Source organism: Schistocerca cancellata, chromosome 1 (genome assembly GCF_023864275.1).
Source record: "Schistocerca cancellata isolate TAMUIC-IGC-003103 chromosome 1, iqSchCanc2.1, whole genome shotgun sequence".
Lineage (NCBI taxonomy): Eukaryota > Metazoa > Arthropoda > Insecta > Orthoptera > Acrididae > Schistocerca > Schistocerca cancellata.
In genome coordinates this window covers 600991415-601013172 of record NC_064626.1, presented here as the reverse complement: position 1 = coordinate 601013172, position 21758 = coordinate 600991415, and the positions used below count along the sequence as shown (strand labels likewise).

The following is a 21758-nucleotide window of genomic DNA, read 5'->3' as shown; positions in this document are numbered from 1 at the left end:
CATTCGAAGATTTACAATACGGAATTTGTATTTACTTCATTGACTAATGTAGGAAATGCAGTGGTCGAAACTCGGGGTGGAGAAAAAACCTCGTCTTCCACCCCGTTTTTTTTTTTTTTTTTTTTTTAATTATTTATTTATTTACTGACGCAGAGGTTTTGGCGCCAGTATTTATCTTTGTGCCTGCAAAGCATGCTTGTGTAGCACTATATAATCGACGGCAGAAGTTAGTTGTGGCAGCACCTACCAACATTTTGCAGAACTTCCGCGTACTCTGCACTCGATTCTAAGCCACAGGCGGTTTTTTGGATTACAAAAACTGGAAAAAAAGTGTGGCTTAGATTCAAGTAAATACGGTACTCCTTGGCATACGTGGGAAAGTTGCAGCTCAGGCATCAGCAGTGTGATATTCCTATGTTGTCAGGGGGCTACTACCAAAAGGGGAAAAGTCGGCCCCTCCGCAACAGACTGGCTACCGTGATAGATATTGGGTTCAAATAAATGTAATATTGTCATGGGGGCAATAAGAGGACAGCAGACAACAGAAGTAAATTATATACCCCATGAGGTGTCTTCACCCAAGTAGCTAGATTATCAGTGGAGTTGCAGAGACATGAAATAAATAGGTGCAGAAGGTCTATATGACACACCACGTAAGGTGTCCTTCCCCAAATGGCCTGCACTTTTGAAAAATTTGGAAGTGTTGAGGTCTAACTCTAAAGGGGACCATAATACTGAAGGCTGAAAAGTAGGAGACTTCTTTTAGTTGCCACTTACAACAAGCAGGAATACAATGGGCCTATTCTAACTCCCACCCGTAGGGGGACATTCATTGGCTTACTGCAGTAAACTGTACAGTGAGAATCTACAAAATTTCATACTTCTTGAAAAGCAGCATCAGAGCTGGTATAATGAAAGCAGCCACTTTTTCGAACAGGGGAGGAGTCAGTACTAATTCAGCATAGCAATCTTGATGATAATGGACTTCTGCAGCTACTAAACACAAAACACTGTTGATGCATTTGGTAACCTTTATACCAAAATTGTCTTTGTGTACCTGTGCTTTCTCAGGCAGTGTGTGTTCCAAAGTTAAAGAACGAACTTCAAACATTCCACAAGAGGGCTTTTTCCCAAGCCTCTAAGTCACATTTTTCAGCACATATTAATCATTTTTGAAACTGAAAATATAAGACAAAAACGATCTTAAACTTCTATCATCTGCATGTGTAGCTTTGTGGTTAATTAGTTTCTTTACATTATGTTGACATAGTTTCAATCACTCCAACATTTTTAGAAGAGTGTGGGCCTTATCCTTGCATTCTGCAAGTATCAAAGTGACCCTCCATCATTTTTTATGTCTCTCCTTCCAAAATAGATGTACCGCAAATAAAACAAGCGTAGGGACCAGTATTATTCTTTTTACAGTCCACAGGAAAGACAGTAAGAAGAAACACTACACACCACAAAAAACTGAACTGCCCCACACGTCCTAAACAAGTTTATGACATAACATCAAGGACACTGGAAATATTTAGGGAAATACCATAACAACAGTGTTACGAGAATGATGAGTGAATAGGGACTTGCCATTTTCATTGTTGGGCATCTAATCTTGTTTTTTTAAAAAAAAATCATGAAACCTGCAAAAAATATGCATTGACAGAATACTATTCCAACTGTTATATCTCTAAAACAGTTTAAAACAGTTCATCTGACTTTTAGGTGTAGACTTTTATGAGGAATATTTTTGAAATTACAGTTATCTTCTGAATATGAACCATTTTGTGCAAAAATTTTAAAAATGAAAAATGCAAGAAATTGACCTAATTTTTAAAAACTGAAAATAATTGACCTTTTCTCCGGGGGGGGGGGGGGGGGGGGCGGGGGGGGGCCACACATGACAACTTCTATGTTTCTTACTGCGTATGAGTATTTCCCGACGTTTCAAAAATTATAATTTGCTTCCCTTATTTGCAGTTTCTCTTTTTTTTCTAATTTTTCTGCGGTATAAGTGCATCCTGTGCAAAGCTGAGGCAGGTTGCTAGTTCAGTATAATTAGATACATCACTTTCAAAGTGAATAAATCTTGACATGTTTCAAATGGCAAAGTCCTTTTCTAATAAATTGTAAGCTACTCTAGAATATTCCAATCTATACAAGGATGATACAAATAACAGAGTCAGAATTATGGATGTTGTTCACAATAATTATATTTTCTGAAAATCCACATTTTTATGGCAGTTAACAACACCACTTTTACAACATCAAGAAGAAATGTTATCTGGATCCAGTACTCTATTTAAGTGTTAACACATGCAGTTCAATTAGGATATTACCTTGCACTGGACTTGGTGAAGATGAAACAGACGAAGGCACTTTCAAATCTGCATTCTGTGCAGCATTTGCTACAGTAGCAGACAGTTGCTGTGTGAGGTCTTCATCATCATCGTCTGGATCGAGGCGGTGAGTACGAAGGAAATGTAGGAACTGTGGAGTGGATGGCTTTTTACGCCATATGTGATAGTCCATCATGTTGCCTCCAGCCTGTAGAAAAAAGGCCTCAGCAGCATGCTCCGCATACTGTTCACACAGTTCACGCATGCGTATTGTCTTTTGTTCCTGAACACTATGGCGCATGGCTGCAACTTCCTCATTTGGAGGAGGGCGTTCCTGAAGGTCAGACAGTCTGGCCCTCTTCCGCGGCACTGCAGCCTGCTGAACACCCGGACGTCCCGCTGGTGTCGTTGCTCGTTGTCTCGGTGGTGATGACAAAGAACTGACAAGGGTGGGATGTGCTGATGAAACCGTTGCCATAGTTGGTTGACCAATGGCAACCAAGGACACAGTTCCTCTTCCAGGAAGTTCACTGCCATTTGCATTGTTTGACGTAAGTTGTAGGCTTCCAGCATGTCCTTGAGGCACTCCCAATACACTCAGTCTCCTAGATGGGGCAATATTTATTATCCGAGTTGTTCCTCCTTGCTGAATTGTAGCATTACTGGTCGCAATTGTGGGTATCACCTGAAAAATCAGCGTCCATTAAAATTATGAAATACAAATGCCAAAAATGGAGAGAGAGATGTGAGCATAATTTTCGCAAGCTATTTTTCATTTTTATTTTTAAACTAATTGCTCGAATATGCTGTAGTGCATACCCACAGGGGAGATGCTTACCAACTCTGCTCATGCAACTAATTAGTGGATTATAATAAACTTATAAAATTTTATATAATGAACATTTTAGATTTCAAAATGGACTAATTCCTCAATCTGCTAGCATCTATGATGAAGCACTCTTACATTTCTAGTGATTAGAAGTAATCCCCCAACCCTAATTCTATGAAGAACTGAATCTATATGTATAAAACATCTTCCAACATCCAGTTACTTTACAGATGACGAAAAGGATAATTGCCACTCACCATATAGTGGAGATGCTGAGTCGCAGATAGGCACAACAAAAAAGACCGTCATAAAATGAGGCCTTTGTCAAAAAAAGGAAAAAACACACACACACACACACACACAGTGTGTTGTCGTGTGAGAGAGCTGCATTCACTTTTTGTGTGTGTGTGTGTGTGTGTGTGTGTGTGTGTGTGTGCGTGTGTGTGTGCGCGCGCTGTCTTTTTCCAACAAAGGTCTTGCTGGCCGAAAGCTCATTCTGTGACAGTCTTTTTGTTGTGCCTATCTGCGACTCAGCATCTCCGCTATATGGTGAATAGCAACTACTCTATTCATAATATTGTTGCATTTCATCCTGGATTTTCCATTGTTCAACTGCTTTACAAATGAGTTAGTGCATTAAATATAGCGCAAAGTGTTATCATTATCTAATACTGGATGAGTACAGTCTGGGTAACTTGCACGGTATTTTAAGAAAAGCTGGTTTTACATTCAGCTGTGTATACGACACCCTATCTTCTCTACTATGTGTTGCACAATGATATAATTTTGTACGTCCATTCAGTGATATATCCATTTACTGTCTGCAAAATGTGTTGGATATAGAGTCAGATGTAAAGAAGTAATAAATGTAAACATCTTTTTACTGCGTGAACAGAAAAAAAGTGGTAAGTGATACACTTTTTTCCTTTCATTATTGTGTGAGTGTTAGTGGGGGTTTAGACTTATTGTGTAAGACCTTTAACATACCGCTTGACTAGTTGATTACAACAGCATTTTAAATTTTTAAATTCGGTCAGTAGCTAGCTATATGAAATAATGAAAATTAAATAGTTGTTGTCCCCAGAAGTTTTTAGATAGGCATCCAACAACTGTAACTGGATGACCATTTTAGCCATTAAGTAATCCAGATATGCACAAGATTATGTGTATCACTAATACAGAATTGCTTACTTAATACACATTAAATTTTCAGCATTCTCTGTTCAACGATGTGAGAAGTCGCCAGAATGATATGATACAGATTTCATCTTTAACTGTATGTCCTCTTTCCCTGATTGGATAGCTGGGATGTGTTATGGGCCCACAAGTTGTCAAAGTTTTGTCCAATGAGAAGATTTGCACCAGGCCATTGAGACACATGAAATTTTATTATTATTATTATTATTTCTTTAATTTCTCAGACGTTAAGTCTGGTTAAAAATGGAAAGTGACGCGGACCTTGATCAAGCGTCACTTCCTTTTAACTGTACGGTATATATTATATTGCATTTGGGAACTTTTGGGTAATTGAACATGTATCAATAATTATGGATTTCTGTAATTGTATATATAAGTTTGGATGTAGCTGTATTGCATTGATGTACTGGTGGATATTGTGTGGTATGACTCCTGTAGTTGATAGTATAATTGGTATAATGTCAACTTTATCCTGATGCCACATGTCCTTGACTTCCTCAGCCAGTTGGATGTATTTTTCAATTTTTTCTCCTGTTTTATTATTATTATTATTATTATTATTATTATTATTATTACTACTATCTATATATGTAATTATGTTTGTATGAAACCCTCAGGGCACGAGTCCTACTCACACTTATCCAATTTCTTCCTTTGTTTTCTGTATTAACACAGTTAAACTTACAGTGGGTAGAGTATGTCAACATGTCGAATTCATTATTCAGTTAAAATGTACGTACCACAGTGATGCACGCAGCTTACTGGTGGCTCCTTCCAACAATGGGAAAGGTTGCGAACAACATTCCAGGGTTCCTTACTTTGTAACAAGACATATGTAAGGCATCTTGCAGTGAATCCTGACGAATAATCTGATTAACAGTACCAGTAGTCAAGAGAGTCACAGTCTGCCTGCAGTTAGTGTGTCTGCTCAGAGGCATGATGAAATTTCATTTTGCAGTAGAGTGTGTACTAATTTGAAATGTCTTGGCAGATAAACTTGTGAGTCAAAGCAGGACTCAGTCCTGGGACGTTTACCTCTTGCAGGCAAATACTCTACCGCGGACCCAGGTTTGAGTCCCTGCCCAGCACACATATTTAGTCTGCCAGATAGTTTCAAATCAGCACACATTCTGTTGCAGAGTGCAAATAGCTTTATGTGTTGGGTATGACAGAGGTTCTCTCAGTACAATAAACAGTCCTGCCCTCTACTCTGCAAACAATTGTTCCCATGTACCATGTATTTAGGGTTTCTTACTGTTCCAATCATGCATGGATGGCAGAGACAGTGGTTGCTTCGGTACATCTTTGCATGTTATAATTAATCTTGTACCGGAATTCACAATATCAATGAGAGCAATATGTAGGCCGCTGTAACCTATTACTAAATTCAACATCTAATACAGTTGGCATAGTCCATATCAATTCAGGCAGGCTAGGAAAAAATCTTCCCTTCATAGTCTTGGATGTTATTGAATTTAGCGTATGTTAAAATGAAGGACTAAGTAAGGAACATGTATTATTTTGTTTTCTCCAGAAAAATTTCTTCTCCTAGATACAGCCCTTCAAAGATGACAATGAACATACCAGTTTGAAGATGTGAACAGTTCTAGATATTTTGTTGGCTTTTTTATTTGAAAGACAATTGCTTTATGATTACAAATAAATCCTCCATTTGGAGTTATCTGTGAAAGTTATTTTATAATGGTGTTCTAATTTTTTTTTAATAATTTACGGACTTTTTTTTCAAAATGTCAATCAATAAAATTTTGATTTTTTTCTGTTGATTAGTACTGCATGGTTCTACATTTCCTGAAAAGGAGAGCTTCCACTTTTAGGTTGAACAGGTTTTATAAACAACTGAAATTTTTGCCATACATAAAACCTGTTTTATTACCACATTGTCACATAACAGGTTCATAAAAATCAAAACCTAGCCATATTTAACATAATTTTAGTTTTTAAATATGTGTAAGAGACTCATTTTTCAATGGTTCAAAAATGTATGTGAAAGGTCCAAAGACTTAAAGGTTTCAGTTTATACAACTTCTGTGCACCCTCTTCTGTACTGAAATTAGCCAGTCAATGAATTAAAAATGTGTTCCACTGCTTCAGTACCTTCCTATGACATAAGAGTGATGCCTTCCTGTTGAACCAATAGGAACTGGAGCACTTACAATGTTCCAAACATTGTGAACAGGAGGTGAGCACTGATGACATTGTTGCTGTCCTTCAGCTGAAACCTATATCCAGCACCTGGCCATGTGGTAGCATAAAGTTAAATACAATTCCGTTTAACACACAACTGGTGTCTACAATCTCTGCAATACATCAGTCACAGTCATACATACACGCACACACATACCCCTTCTCAGGTTGTGAAGCTGAATATTATCCTGCTGTTACTTTGTTGTTGGCTGAACGAACAAAATTTCTTCTTTCATGCTCTTTAAAGTGCGTGCAATATCAGTTCACTTTGAGTCCAAAAATGTGTCTTCTGAATTCCTTTCAGAGGAGAATTTTGTTTGGACCATTCTTCTTTTTCATGCTCATGGAATAATTCGATTTTCCCTTTGGACAGAAGAATGAGGGCTGTGGATGTGTAAGATTTCATGACTCTTGTAAAATCCTCAGCATTCTGAATCGCAGCTGTATTTTGTCTGGAAAGATTATGTTTTGTAGCATGGTTCTCCAGCAGGCCTCCTACACCATCACAAGGCCCCTTCCCATGACCAGTAGCACTGTTTACCCAGTCAGTTGGCACAAGTGACTTATTCAACTCAAACATCTGGTAAGAATTTTTAAAATGACTAGGAGCACCAACAAAAATAAAGATGATTATCTCTGCCCCTGTTTGCAGTTGTTTACGCATTGCTATATGTCACTCATATAAAAATTGAAACCTGGTCATTACTTCAATGATGCCCTTGTACTTCTTGTGGGAGAACTATAGACCAGTTCTCAGCAAAATCACAGTGAAGCACTAACCATAGTTCTTCAAGTTTCTGTAAATACAGTCCTCCCTTTCCATGGTAGTCACCACATTCTTGAAATAAGCAAGTGTCTCGCTTTATGTCATAGACTACTAATGACTTCACATGCCCAATCAGTGTCATATGTCATGTGTTCCACTAAGTTCTTAAAATTTACCACACAAAGTTCAAAATTCGCACAGTACGCACATAAACAGACATCTCTAGATGGGCGTGGAACTACCCACTTAGGTAATAGTGCATAAAGTTTTGATCTTCCAATATGTGAAGCTATATAGTTACTCTTATAAATTGCAAAATTTTCTTTAACACTGCGGGTCATGTACCTCTTCACTTCCACAACTTTTTGACCTTCAACTGTTACAGTTATAGTGTCTTTTTTGTCACTCTGGCGAGAACAGTCACAATTATCTTCCAGATAAAATGACTGCACTATTTGAACTTGAGCCGATTCTACAGGATGACCATAATAGGGATCTGGTCTTCCAAAGACTCCTTTTACAGACCTCACATTTCTTTATTTGTCTACTATGTACTTTGATACTGATGGAATACGGTTCAAAATTGTTTTCTTTGAAAATGTCTCTGGAATAATAGTTAAAACTAGCACCTTTTGACAGTAGGATGCAAAATATTCAACAGCTGAATTGATATTTGTGAAAAACTCCTGGCAAGAGGTGCAGGAGTGCTTAGGTTCATTTTCTTCTGAAGGTGGAATTTCTACTTTGAAGAGTGTGGCCAGTTTTGCTGTAGTGTATTCAAATTTCTCTGCGCTTTCTTCATGCATAGATCTTATGATTCAACTTCACTGACCACTGTTTCTTAACAGGACTAACACCTACCTCTGTAGTTGACTGATTCAGGGTATTTAATTCTTCCTCTATTGATGCAAAATCTGCATCATCTGCACCCTGGGAGGCGTCACCTTGTTCAGATACTACCACTGTTGTTATTCTGTCAAAATATTTAGAACACAAAAGTCATCACTGGAAACATCTTCTCCTTGAAACAGAGTCTTCAAATGAGAGCACTTGTTCCCAACCTGAACAAATTCTCTTCTTTGTATTTCTATATCACTCTTTTATGGATATGCAAACGGTCAGCACACTTCACTCTCCTGTGGCCCCAGTAAAAAGACATTTCAAACAGTCCTTTTCACAAAACACACTACAACTGTGTCAACTGGCAAATTCTTCATGAAAACACAAAACTCACTAAATGGTCTCAGATTTCTTAGAAGCCTATTCAGTAAACAAATTAGCACTGAATAACTACAATACAGAAACCTACAATGAACAACCATTACAAAGAAACTGACAAGAAACTACAACAAAGTATAAGAAATATCTGTAACAATGAAAGTGAAAAGAAATAACTGCAACAAAGAAAGTGGAACGAAATAACTGCAACAAAGAAAGTGGAACGAAATAACTGCAACAAAGAAAGTGGTAAGAAATATATATATATATATATTTTTTAAAAAGAAAGATGATGAGACTTACCAAACAAAAGCGCTGGCAGGTCGATAAGACACACAAACAAACACAAACATACACACAAAATCTAGCTTTCGCAACCAATGGTTGCCTCGTCAGGAAAGAGGGAAGGAGAGGGAAAGACAAAAGGATTTGGGTTTTAAGGGAGAGGGTAAGGAGTCATTCCAATCCCGGGAGCGGAAAGACTTACCTTAGGGGGAAAAAAGGACAGGTATACACTCGCACACACACACATATCCATCCTCATATACACAGACACAAGCAGACATTTGTAAAGGCAAAGAGTGCTTGTGTCTGTTTATATGAGGATGGATATGTGTGTGTGTGCGAGTGTATACCTGTCCTTTTTTCCCCCTAAGGTAAGTCTTTCCGCTCCCGGGATTGGAATGACTCCTTACCCTCTCCCTTAAAATCCCTTAAAACCCAAATCCTTTTGTCTTTCCCTCTCCTTCCCTCTTTCCTGACGAGGCAACCATTGGTTGCGAAAGCTAGATTTTGTGTGTATGTTTGTGTGTCTATCGACCTGCCAGCGCTTTTGTTTGGTAAGTCTCATCATCTTTCTTTTTAAATATATTTTTCCCACGTGGAACGTTTCCCTCTATTTATATATATATATATATATATATATATATATATATATATATATATATATTTAAAAAGAAAGATGATGAGACTTACCAAACAAAAGCGCTGGCAGGTCGATAGACACACAGACAAACACAAACATACACACAAAATCTAGCTTTCGCAACCAATGGTTGCCTCGTCAGGAAAGAGGGAAGGAGAGGGAAAGACAAAAGGATTTGGGTTTTAAGGGAGAGGGTAAGGAGTCATTCCAATCCCGGGAGCGGAAAGACTCACCTTAGGGGGAAAAAAGGAGGGAAAAAAGGACAGGTATACACTCGCACACACACACATATCCATCCTCATATACACAGACACAAGCAGACATTTTCAATATATATATATATATATATATATATATCTAAAAACAAAGTAGATGTGACTTACCAAATGAAAGTGCTGGCAGGTCGACAGACACACATACGAACACAAACATACACACAAAATTCAAGCTTTCGCAACAAACTGTTGCCTCATCAGGAAAGAGGGAAGGAGAGGGAAAGACGAAAGGATGTGGGTTTTAAGGGAGAGGGTAAGGAGTCATTCCAGTCCCGGGAGCGGAAAGACTTACCTTAGGGGGAAAAAAGGACGGGTATACACTCGCACACACACACATATCCATCCACACATATACAGACACAAGCAGACATATTTAAAGACAAAGAGTTTGGGCAGAGATGTCAGTCGAGGCAGAAGTGCTGAGGCAAAGACGTTGTTGAATGACAGGTGAGGTATGAGTGGCGGCAACTTGAAATTAGCGGAGATTGAGGCCTGGTGGATAACGGGATGAGAGGATATATTGAAGAGCAAGTTCCCATCTCCGGAGTTCGGATAGGTTGGTGTTAGTAGGAAGTATCCAGATAACCCGGACGGTGTAACACTGCGCCAAGATGTGCTGGTCGTGCACCAAGGCATGTTTAGCCACAGGGTGATCCTCATTACCAACAAACACTGTCTGCCTGTGTCCATTCATGCGAATGGACAGTTTGTTGCTGGTCATTCCCACATAGAACGCATCACAGTGCAGGCAGGTCAGTTGGTAGATCACGTGGGTGCTTTCACACGTGGCTCTGCCTTTGATTGTGTACACCTTCCGGGTTACAGGACTGGAGTAGGTGGTGGTGGGAGGGTGCATGGGACAGGTTTTACACCGGGGGCGGTTACAAGGGTAGGAGCCAGAGGGTAGGGAAGGTGGTTTGGGGATTTCATAGGGATGAACTAAGAGGTTACGAAGGTTGGGTGGACGGCGGAAAGACACTCTTGGTGGAGTGGGGAGGATTTCATGAAGGATGGATCTCATTTCAGGGCAGGATTTGAGGAAGTCGTATCCCTGCTGGAGAGCCACATTCAGAATCTGATCCAGTCCCGGAAAGTATCCTGTCACAAGTGGGGCACTTTTGTGGTTCTTCTGTGGGAGGTTCTGGGTTTGAGAGGATGAGGAAGTGGCTCTGGTTATTTGCTTCTGTACCAGGTCGGGAGGGTAGTTGCGGGATGCGAAAGCTGTTGTCAGGTTGTTGGTGTAATGCTTCAGGGATTCCGGACTGGAGCAAATTCGTTTGCCACGAAGACCTAGGCTGTAGGGAAGGGACCGTTTGATGTGGAATGGGTGGCAGCTGTCGTAATGGAGGTACTGTTGCTTGTTGGTGGGTTTGATGTGGACGGACGTGTGAAGCTGGCCATTGGACAGGTGAAGGTCAACATCAAGGAAAGTGGCATGGGATTTGGAGTAGGACCAGGTGAATCTGATGGAACCAAAGGAGTTGAGGTTGGAGAGGAAATTCTGGAGTTCTTCTTCACTGTGAGTCCAGATCATGAAGATGTCATCAATAAATCTGTACCAAACTTTGGGTTGGCAGGCCTGGGTAACCAAGAAGGCTTCCTCTAAGCGACCCATGAATAGGTTGGCGTACGAGGGGGCCATCCTGGTACCCATGGCTGTTCCCTTTAATTGTTGGTATGTCTGGTTTTCAAAAGTGAAGAAGTTGTGGGTCAGGATGAAGCTGGCTAAGGTAATGAGGAAAGAGGTTTTAGGTAGGGTGGCAGGTGATCGGCGTGAAAGGAAGTGCTCCATCGCAGCGAGGCCCTGGACGTGCGGGATATTTGTGTATAAGGAAGTGGCATCAATGGTTACAAGGATGGTTTCTGGGGGTAACGGATTGGGTAAGGATTCCAGGCGTTCCAGAAAGTGGTTGGTGTCTTTGATGAAGGATGGGAGACTGCATGTAATGGGTTGAAGGTGTTGGTCTACGTAGGCAGAGATACGTTCTGTGGGGGCTTGGTAACCAGCTACAATGGGGCGGCCGGGATGATTGGGTTTGTGAATTTTAGGAAGAAGGTAGAAGGTAGGGGTGCGGGGTGTCGGTGGGGTCAGGAGGTTGATGGAGTCAGGTGAAAGGTTTTGTAGGGGGCCTAAGGTTCTGAGGATTCCTTGAAGCTCTGCCTGGACATCAGGAATGGGATTACCTTGGCAAACTTTGTATGTGGTGTTGTCTGAAAGCTGACGCAGTCCCTCAGCCACATACTCCCGACGATCAAGTACCACGGTCGTGGAACCCTTGTCCGCCGGAAGAATGACGATGGACCGGTCAGCCTTCAGATCACGGATAGCCTGGGCTTCAGCAGTGGTGATGTTGGGAGTAGGATTAAGGTTTTTTTGGAAGGATTGAGAGGCAAGGCTGGAAGTCAGAAATTCCTGGAAGGTTTGGAGAGGGTGATTTTGAGGAAGAGGGGGTGGGTCCCGCTGTGACGGAGGACGGAACTGTTCCAGGCAGGGTTCAATTTGGATAGTGTCTTGGGGAGTTGGATCATTAGGGGTAGGATCATTTTTCTTCGTGGCAAAGTGATACTTCCAGCAGAGAGTACGAGTGTAGGACAGTAAATCTTTGACGAGGGCTGTTTGGTTGAATCTGGGAGTGGGGCTGAAGGTGAGGCCTTTGGATAGGACAGAGGTTTCAGATTGGGAGAGAGGTTTGGAGGAAAGGTTAACTACTGAATTAGGGTGTTGTGGTGCCAGATTGTGTTGATTACATTCCCTCCGCAAACATGCCTTCACCCTAGCCAGATTACGCTCGCATATTTTATTTTCTCAGGCTTGTCTGACATTTGGCATAACCCCCAAAGGCCTCACACTTAAAGTTCCCATCTCTGGCTGCAACCCTTCTTTCCATCAGTCCCTATACCAGTTCCAAACTGAACAATCCATTGCCCTCACCCACCTAATCCTTCACCTACACATCAACTCAGCCAACGAACACACCCGTCAACTCCTATCCTTAATAAAAGTCCTCAATCTTTCCTCTCCCACATCCACACCGGCTATTCAGAGCATCCTCCTACAGGCCAACCGCCAATTAGAAGAGCATGCCACCCTTCACCTCAAAAAACTATCCAATCTCCTGGTTTCCCACCTCCGGAAAGGCAACTCACTCACCCTTCACAACCTTTCCAGCAAACCTCAACCACCTCTCATTGCACACAAACCCAGTCTCTCCCATCTACTCAATCTCCCACTTCCAGCTCCACTCCCTCCAAAACCTCAAAATTCCACCCTAATTCAGTAGTTAACCTTTCCTCCAAACCTCTCTCCCAATCTGAAACCTCTGTCCTATCCAAAGGCCTCACCTTCAGCCCCACTCCCAGATTCAACCAAACAGCCCTCGTCAAAGATTTACTGTCCTACACTCGTACTCTCTGCTGGAAGTATCACTTTGCCACGAAGAAAAATGATCCTACCCCTAATGATCCAACTCCCCAAGACACTATCCAAATTGAACCCTGCCTGGAACAGTTCCGTCCTCCGTCACAGCGGGACCCACCCCCTCTTCCTCAAAATCACCCTCTCCAAACCTTCCAGGAATTTCTGACTTCCAGCCTTGCCTCTCAATCCTTCCAAAAAAACCTTAATCCTACTCCCAACATCACCACTGCTGAAGCCCAGGCTATCCGTGATCTGAAGGCTGACCGGTCCATCGTCATTCTTCCGGCGGACAAGGGTTCCACGACCGTGGTACTTGATCGTCGGGAGTATGTGGCTGAGGGACTGCGTCAGCTTTCAGACAACACCACATACAAAGTTTGCCAAGGTAATCCCATTCCTGATGTCCAGGCAGAGCTTCAAGGAATCCTCAGAACCTTAGGCCCCCTACAAAACCTTTCACCTGACTCCATCAACCTCCTGACCCCACCGACACCCCGCACCCCTACCTTCTACCTTCTTCCTAAAATTCACAAACCCAATCATCCCGGCCGCCCCATTGTAGCTGGTTACCAAGCCCCCACAGAACGTATCTCTGCCTACGTAGACCAACACCTTCAACCCATTACATGCAGTCTCCCATCCTTCATCAAAGACACCAACCACTTTCTGGAACGCCTGGAATCCTTACCCAATCCGTTACCCCCAGAAACCATCCTTGTAACCATTGATGCCACTTCCTTATACACAAATATCCCGCACGTCCAGGGCCTCGCTGCGATGGAGCACTTCCTTTCACGCCGATCACCTGCCACCCTACCTAAAACCTCTTTCCTCATTACCTTAGCCAGCTTCATCCTGACCCACAACTTCTTCACTTTTGAAAACCAGACATACCAACAATTAAAGGGAACAGCCATGGGTACCAGGATGGCCCCCTCGTACGCCAACCTATTCATGGGTCGCTTAGAGGAAGCCTTCTTGGTTACCCAGGCCTGCCAACCCAAAGTTTGGTACAGATTTATTGATGACATCTTCATGATCTGGACTCACAGTGAAGAAGAACTCCAGAATTTCCTCTCCAACCTCAACTCCTTTGGTTCCATCAGATTCACCTGGTCCTACTCCAAATCCCATGCCACTTTCCTTGATGTTGACCTTCACCTGTCCAATGGCCAGCTTCACACGTCCGTCCACATCAAACCCACCAACAAGCAACAGTACCTCCATTACGACAGCTGCCACCCATTCCACATCAAACGGTCCCTTCCCTACAGCCTAGGTCTTCGTGGCAAACGAATTTGCTCCAGTCCGGAATCCCTGAAGCATTACACCAACAACCTGACAACAGCTTTCGCATCCCGCAACTACCCTCCCGACCTGGTACAGAAGCAAATAACCAGAGCCACTTCCTCATCCTCTCAAACCCAGAACCTCCCACAGAAGAACCACAAAAGTGCCCCACTTGTGACAGGATACTTTCCGGGACTGGATCAGATTCTGAATGTGGCTCTCCAGCAGGGATACGACTTCCTCAAATCCTGCCCTGAAATGAGATCCATCCTTCATGAAATCCTCCCCACTCCACCAAGAGTGTCTTTCCGCCGTCCACCCAACCTTCGTAACCTCTTAGTTCATCCCTATGAAATCCCCAAACCACCTTCCCTACCCTCTGGCTCCTACCCTTGTAACCGCCCCCGGTGTAAAACCTGTCCCATGCACCCTCCCACCACCACCTACTCCAGTCCTGTAACCCGGAAGGTGTACACAATCAAAGGCAGAGCCACGTGTGAAAGCACCCACGTGATCTACCAACTGACCTGCCTGCACTGTGATGCGTTCTATGTGGGAATGACCAGCAACAAACTGTCCATTCGCATGAATGGACACAGGCAGACAGTGTTTGTTGGTAATGAGGATCACCCTGTGGCTAAACATGCCTTGGTGCACGACCAGCACATCTTGGCGCAGTGTTACACCGTCCGGGTTATCTGGATACTTCCTACTAACACCAACCTATCCGAACTCCGGAGATGGGAACTTGCTCTTCAATATATCCTCTCATCCCGTTATCCACCAGGCCTCAATCTCCGCTAATTTCAAGTTGCCGCCACTCATACCTCACCTGTCATTCAACAACGTCTTTGCCTCAGCACTTCTGCCTCGACTGACATCTCTGCCCAAACTCTTTGTCTTTAAATATGTCTGCTTGTGTCTGTATATGTGTGGATGGATATGTGTGTGTGTGCGAGTGTATACCCGTCCTTTTTTCCCCCTAAGGTAAGTCTTTCCGCTCCCGGGACTGGAATGACTCCTTACCCTCTCCCTTAAAACCCACATCCTTTCGTCTTTCCCTCTCCTTCCCTCTTTCCTGATGAGGCAACAGTTTGTTGCGAAAGCTTGAATTTTGTGTGTATGTTTGTGTTCGTATGTGTGTCTGTCGACCTGCCAGCACTTTCATTTGGTAAGTCACATCTACTTTGTTTTTAGATATATTTTTCCTTCGTGGAATGTTTCCTTCTATTATAACTATATATATATATATATATATATATACACCAACTTAAAAGTGGAAGCTCTCCGTTAAAGAGAATACAGTACTACATGGTACTAATCAACAGGAAAAAAATCTAGCTTTTCTGGATTGGCATATTCGGAAAAAAATTTCTGTATATTATAAAAAAAAATTCAAAAGGCGACAGTAAAAGAACTTTAACAGGTGTGTCCAAACAGAGGATACCATTATAATAATAAAGCAATTATCTTTCAAATAAAAAAACTAACAAAATATCTAGAACTGTTAGAGATACAGCATTTCAAAAATTCTTCCAAAATTAACATCTTCAAAATGATGTCTGCAGTGTCATGTTTGGAGGCCTGTATCTTGAGGCAGGAAATTTTCTGGAGGAAACAAAAAAATATGTGCTTCTTATTTACCCCTGAATTTTAACATATGCTAAATTCAATAACATCTGAGACTATGAAGGTAATCCGCTGCCTGAAGTTATATGGATTATGCCAATTTCTTTATGTTCTGGAAGCTTGCTTATTATAGGATCTATCTACAAGCCACTGCCAGTTCAGGTTTCTCGGCATTTATGTGACACTCTCCATGAGTTAAATAAAAATGAGACTGTTTGTGCTCCCCTTGTTTGTATACTTTCAACATCCCGTCTTAGTCTTATTTGCTACATCCCACACACTTGAACATTGTTCTAGGATGTGACACACAAGTTTTTAGTAAGTCACCTCGTTTGTAGAATGTATTTTCGCCGTGTACTATCAATGAATTGAAGTCTATCATCTGCTTTACCTACATTTAGTGTAAAAGACCACTCTACGTCATACTACCACAAACCATAACACCCAGGATTTTGTATGAGTTGAGTGATTCCAATGGTAACTGATATTTACATTTTTGTGACATGCACAATTGTACATTTCGGAAATAAACAGAAGTTGCCAATCTTTACACCTTTTTGTACAGCTTTGAATTTTGGTTATGTTCACTGATCTCTACTTGCTTTGGTATGGATATGTGACAAATCACTTTCTCTGAACACCTCTTCTGGTGGATACCATCTTGACAGCTTGAGACTTGCATGTGAGGCTCTTAGGACCAGAAACCAGGACACCATCTCAATCGAGAAGACTTTACATCACTCTGTGTGGGGGACTGTCAACTTGTAGCTTGAAAACTTAGATAGCCTATAAATGTGAGCAGGCTGCTAGTTCATACAGTTCCCCAGCATCCCACCCAATTTCTTCAATACAAACATAGTGTGTGTTGTCTTTATCGTCTTCCATCAAAAAGTGAATAATTGTATCAAGTCAATGTAGATGCTAAAAAAATGTGTTTAATGTTTGTTTTTTCCTGGCCCATAATTTGACACTCCAAAATCAGCACTTTTAGCAACTGTTGTGAATCTTACCTACTTGTAAATAAGTAATAATCTTGCAAAAATTCAAAATATGATGAGAAGCTAAACCACAAAATTATTATTCTAAGTGTCAGGTCATTTGGTCTGCAAATCCTAACTGATGTTGCAGCTAACAACTATCAAGATTACAAGTATGGATAGATGCATTCAAAAAATTTAAAAAGAAGTGGTTAAACTGAAGTGTGTTCCAACATGTTGCAGAAATTCAATAACTGTCATAGCCAATGCTCCTTTTACCAGCAGAAAACATCACTGCAGCATAATATAAAATAAAAACATGTGAAACAACTACAAAGGAGAAGTATTCACTGTAATGACAGCTTCAAGGAAGAGGCTCTATTCATCTACATGTGAGCTAGTAAAAACACACATATTACCCGCTTGATGTCATTGCTTCAGAGAAAGTTTACCAAATTGTGTTTTTGTTGTCACGCAATTGACACTTCTCAATTGTGGAATTTGCATGATCAAACCTAATAGTTATATCTAGGAGCACAATATGGTAGGGAACTGGGTAACAGAGAATTTGGACAAACTTGTAGACAATTCATTTTGGACTACTGATGTACTTTCAAAAACATTTTCTGAAAGCTGTCTTGAACAGCAACTTCAATGGCCCACACACAATGCAAATATTTTAACCTTGTAGCTCCAAACAGGCCCAATCTTATTGCCTGTGTCAGTATAGAGACAGGAATAAGTGATCATGATGTCATCACAGCGACGATGGATACAAAAGTTGATAAAACTGTCAAGAAGGCTAGGACAGTAGTTTTGCTAGAAAGAGCAGATGAGCAGTTGTTAGTATCCCACTTAGAAAATGAATGGACATTATTTAGTTCCAGTATGATGGACATAGAGGATTTATGGGCAGATTAAAAAGATTGTAAATCACACTCTGGAGAAACAGGTGCCAAGTTAAGTGCTTACAGACAATAAAAACTTATCATGGTCTAATAACAAAATTCATAAATTGGTAAGGAAGCAGAGAACGTTGCACTCTCGGTTGAAAAAGGAACACGCAAATGACAATAGGCAAAATTAGTACAAAATCATATGTCCATAAAATGACTGATGCATGAAGGTTACAACTATCACCATCATACCTTACCAAAACTCTGAAAACAAAAAAATTCTGCTCCTACATAAAAGGTGAGTAAAAGGATTATATATACACTACTGGCCATTAAAATTGCCACACCAAGAAGGAGTGCAGCTGATAAATGGGTATTCATTGGACAAATATATTATACTAGAACTGACATGTGATTACATTTTCATGCAATTTGAGTGCATAGATCCTGAGAAATCAGTACCCAGAACAACCACCTCTGGCCATAATAACGGCCTTAATACGCCTGGCGTGTACAGGTACAGCTGCCCATGCAGCTTCAACCCGATATTGCAGTTCATCAAGAGTAGTGACTGGTGTATTGTGACGAGCCAGTTGCTCGGCCACCATTGACCAGACGTTTTCAATTGCTGAGAGATCTGGAGAATGTGCTGGCCAGGGCAGCAGTTGAACATTTTCTGTATCCAGAAAGGCCCGTACAGGACCTGCAATATGCGGTCGTGCATTATCCTGCTAAAATGTACGGTTTCGCAGGGATCGAATGAAGGGTAGAGCAACAGGTCGTAACACATCTGAAATGTAATGTCCACTGTTCAAAGCGCCGTCAATGCGAACAAGAGGTGACCGAGACGTGTAACCAATGGCACCCCATACCATCACGCCGGGTGATACGCCAGTATAGTAATGACGAATACACGCTTCCAATATGTGTTCACCGCGATGTCACCAACCACGGATGCGACCATCATGATGCTGTAAACAGAACATGGATTCATCCGAAAAAATGACATTTTGCCATTCGTGCACCCAGGTTTGTCATTGAGTAGACCATCGCAGGCACTCCTGTCTGTGACGCAGTGTCAAGGGTAACCGCAGCCATCGTCTCCGAGCTGATAGTCCATGCTGCTGCAAACGTCGTCGAACTGTTCATGCAGATGGTTGTTTTCTTGAAACGTCCCCATCTGTTGACTCAGGGATCGAGACGTGGCTGCACGATCCGTTACAGCCATGCGGATAAGATGCCTGTCATCTCGACTGCTAGTGATGCGAGGCCATTTGGATCCAGCACGGCATTCCGTATTACCCTCCTGAACCCACTGATTCCATATTCTGCTAACAGTCATTTGATCTCGACCAACGCGAGCAGCAATGTCGCGATACGGTAAACCGCAATCGCAATAGGCTACAATCTGACCTTTATCAAAGTCGGAAATGTGATGGTACGCATTTCTCCTCCTTATACAAGGCATCACAACAACACTTCACCAGGCAACGCTGGTCAACTGCTGTTTGTGTATGAGAAATCGGTTGGAAACTTTCCTCATGTCAGCACATTGTAGGTGTCGCCACTGGTGCCACCCTTGTGTGACTGCTCTGAAAAGCTAATCATTTGCATATCACAGCATCTTCTTCCTGTCAGTTAAATTTTGCATCTGTAGCATGTCATCTTCGTGGTGTAGCAATTTTAATGGCCAGTAGTGTAGTCACTAAAGGACCAATCTGGTGTGGTAATAGAAGACAGCAAAAGGAAAGCGGAAGTATTAAATTTTGCATTTAAGAAGTCATTCACACAGGAGGATTGTACAAACAACCACCATTTGATCATCACACAGAGTCCCATTTGGAGGACATAGTAATGGGCATCCTGGCGTGGACAAGCAACTGAAAGAGTTGAAAAAAAAAATAAGTTGCGAAGTCCAGGTGGAATCCCAATTCAGTACTACAGAGAGTGCTCTAAGGCCCTGGCCCCTAAACTTAGTTCGCATTTATTGTGAATCTCTCACCCTGTGCAATTTCCCAAGTGATTGGAAAAAAATTGCAGGTGACTTCCGTATATAAGAAAGGTAGGACGGACATGTAAAATTACAGACCAATATCCTCAACACCAATGAGCTGCTTAATTGTTGAACATGTTCTCAAACTTTTCACTGAGATGGAAAATCTTCAGTCCACAAATCAACATTAATGTGCAAAACATAGCTCACACAAAACTCACCTTGCCCTTTCCTTGCATGATATCCTGTGAACCATGGATGATGAGCAACAGACAGATTCCATATTCCTTCATTTCTGAAAGCATTTGACACAGTGCCCCAATGCAAACTGTTAGCAAAGTTACAAGCCTATGGAATAGGTTTCCAGATATGCAAGTGGCTTGAAGACTTCTTAAGTAATACAATCCAGTACGTTGTCTTGGACAGCGAGTGTTTATCAGAGACAGGAGTATCATCAGGAGTGTCCTGGGGAAGTGTGATAGGTACTATCTCATTCTCCATAAACACAAATGATCTGATGGACAGCAACACTTTGCAACAGTTTGCTGATGACTCTATGGTGTATGGGAAGGTGTAGTCGCTGACAGAGTATACATGATGACTTGGACAAAATTTAGTTGGTGCGAGGAATAACACTTGCTCTAAATTTAGAAAAATGTAAGTTAACACAGATATAAAGGAAGAACAATCCCATAATGTCCAAATACAGTATTCGTAGTGTGGTGGTTGGCACAACATATTGATTACATATCTAGAAGTAACACCGCAAAGTGATATGAAATTAGCAGGCACTTAAGGATGGTAGTAGGGAAGGCAAATGGCCAACTCGAGTAATGCTCAAGTGTTTGGGGTACCCACTGGTCAGATTAAAGGAAGACATCAAAGCAAGTTGCTAGAATTGTTACCAGCAGGTTCGATCAACACGCGAGTCTTACTGAGATATTTCATGAACTCAAATGGGAATCCCTGGATGGAAAATTATGTTATTTTCATGAAACATTATTGAGAAAAATTTAGAGAATTGGCATTTAATGTTGAGTGCAAAATGATTCTGCTGTCGTCATCGTACATTTCAAGTATGGACCATGAAGATAAGAGAAATTAAGGCTCATACAGACACATATAGGCAGTCATTTTTCCTGCTTTCTATATGCAAGTGGAACAGGAAAGGGAATGATCAGTAGTGATACAAGGTAACCTCCGCCATGTATCACACGGTAGCTTGTGGTATTGTATGTAGATGTGGATTACTGGTGAGGGCATGGAGATTACTGTAATACAGTAAAACAGCTTTACAACACACTGTGCAGCACTGATGGTGAAGTCAACTACACCCAAAATATTTTCAGTTAGTTGTGTTCCGCAGAACTGATAAAATTTAGAAATGATATCATGCAGCAGCAGCTCTATAGGATTGTTTTTTCTATTCATCTGTATTGACTTACATTTTTCAACATTTAGAGCAAGTTGCCTTTCAACAAACCTGCCAGAAATTTTGTCTAAGTCATCTTGTATCCTCCTACAGTCACTCAATGAAAACACTTCCCCATACAGAGCGAACAATCAGAGACTGCTGCTCACCTTAACCATCAGGCTGTCTATGTATACAGAGTGAAAGAGTGGTCCTATCAACCTTCCCTGTGACACTTCTGACAATGCCTTTCTCTGATGAACACTCGCCATTTAGGACAACATACTGGGTTTTATTACATACAAGGTCATTGAGCTGTTCACATATCTGGCAATGTTTTTTCATACACTCGGGTCTTCGATGACAGCCTATAGTGGGACACTGTATTGAAAG

General features: G+C 41.5%; 1 protein-coding gene across 3 annotated transcripts in view; it reads right to left on the bottom strand.

The window, feature by feature from the left end:
• LOC126182312 (helicase domino) overlaps window positions 1–21758 on the bottom strand; it is a 425840-nt gene that overhangs the window by 394597 nt on the left and 9485 nt on the right. For all 3 annotated transcript variants that reach the window (XM_049924839.1, XM_049924841.1, XM_049924840.1), the window contains one exon: window positions 2337–3021. In XM_049924839.1, coding sequence (XP_049780796.1) covers window positions 2337–3021 — 685 coding nt within the window. The remainder of the gene's footprint in view (window positions 1–2336; window positions 3022–21758) is intronic.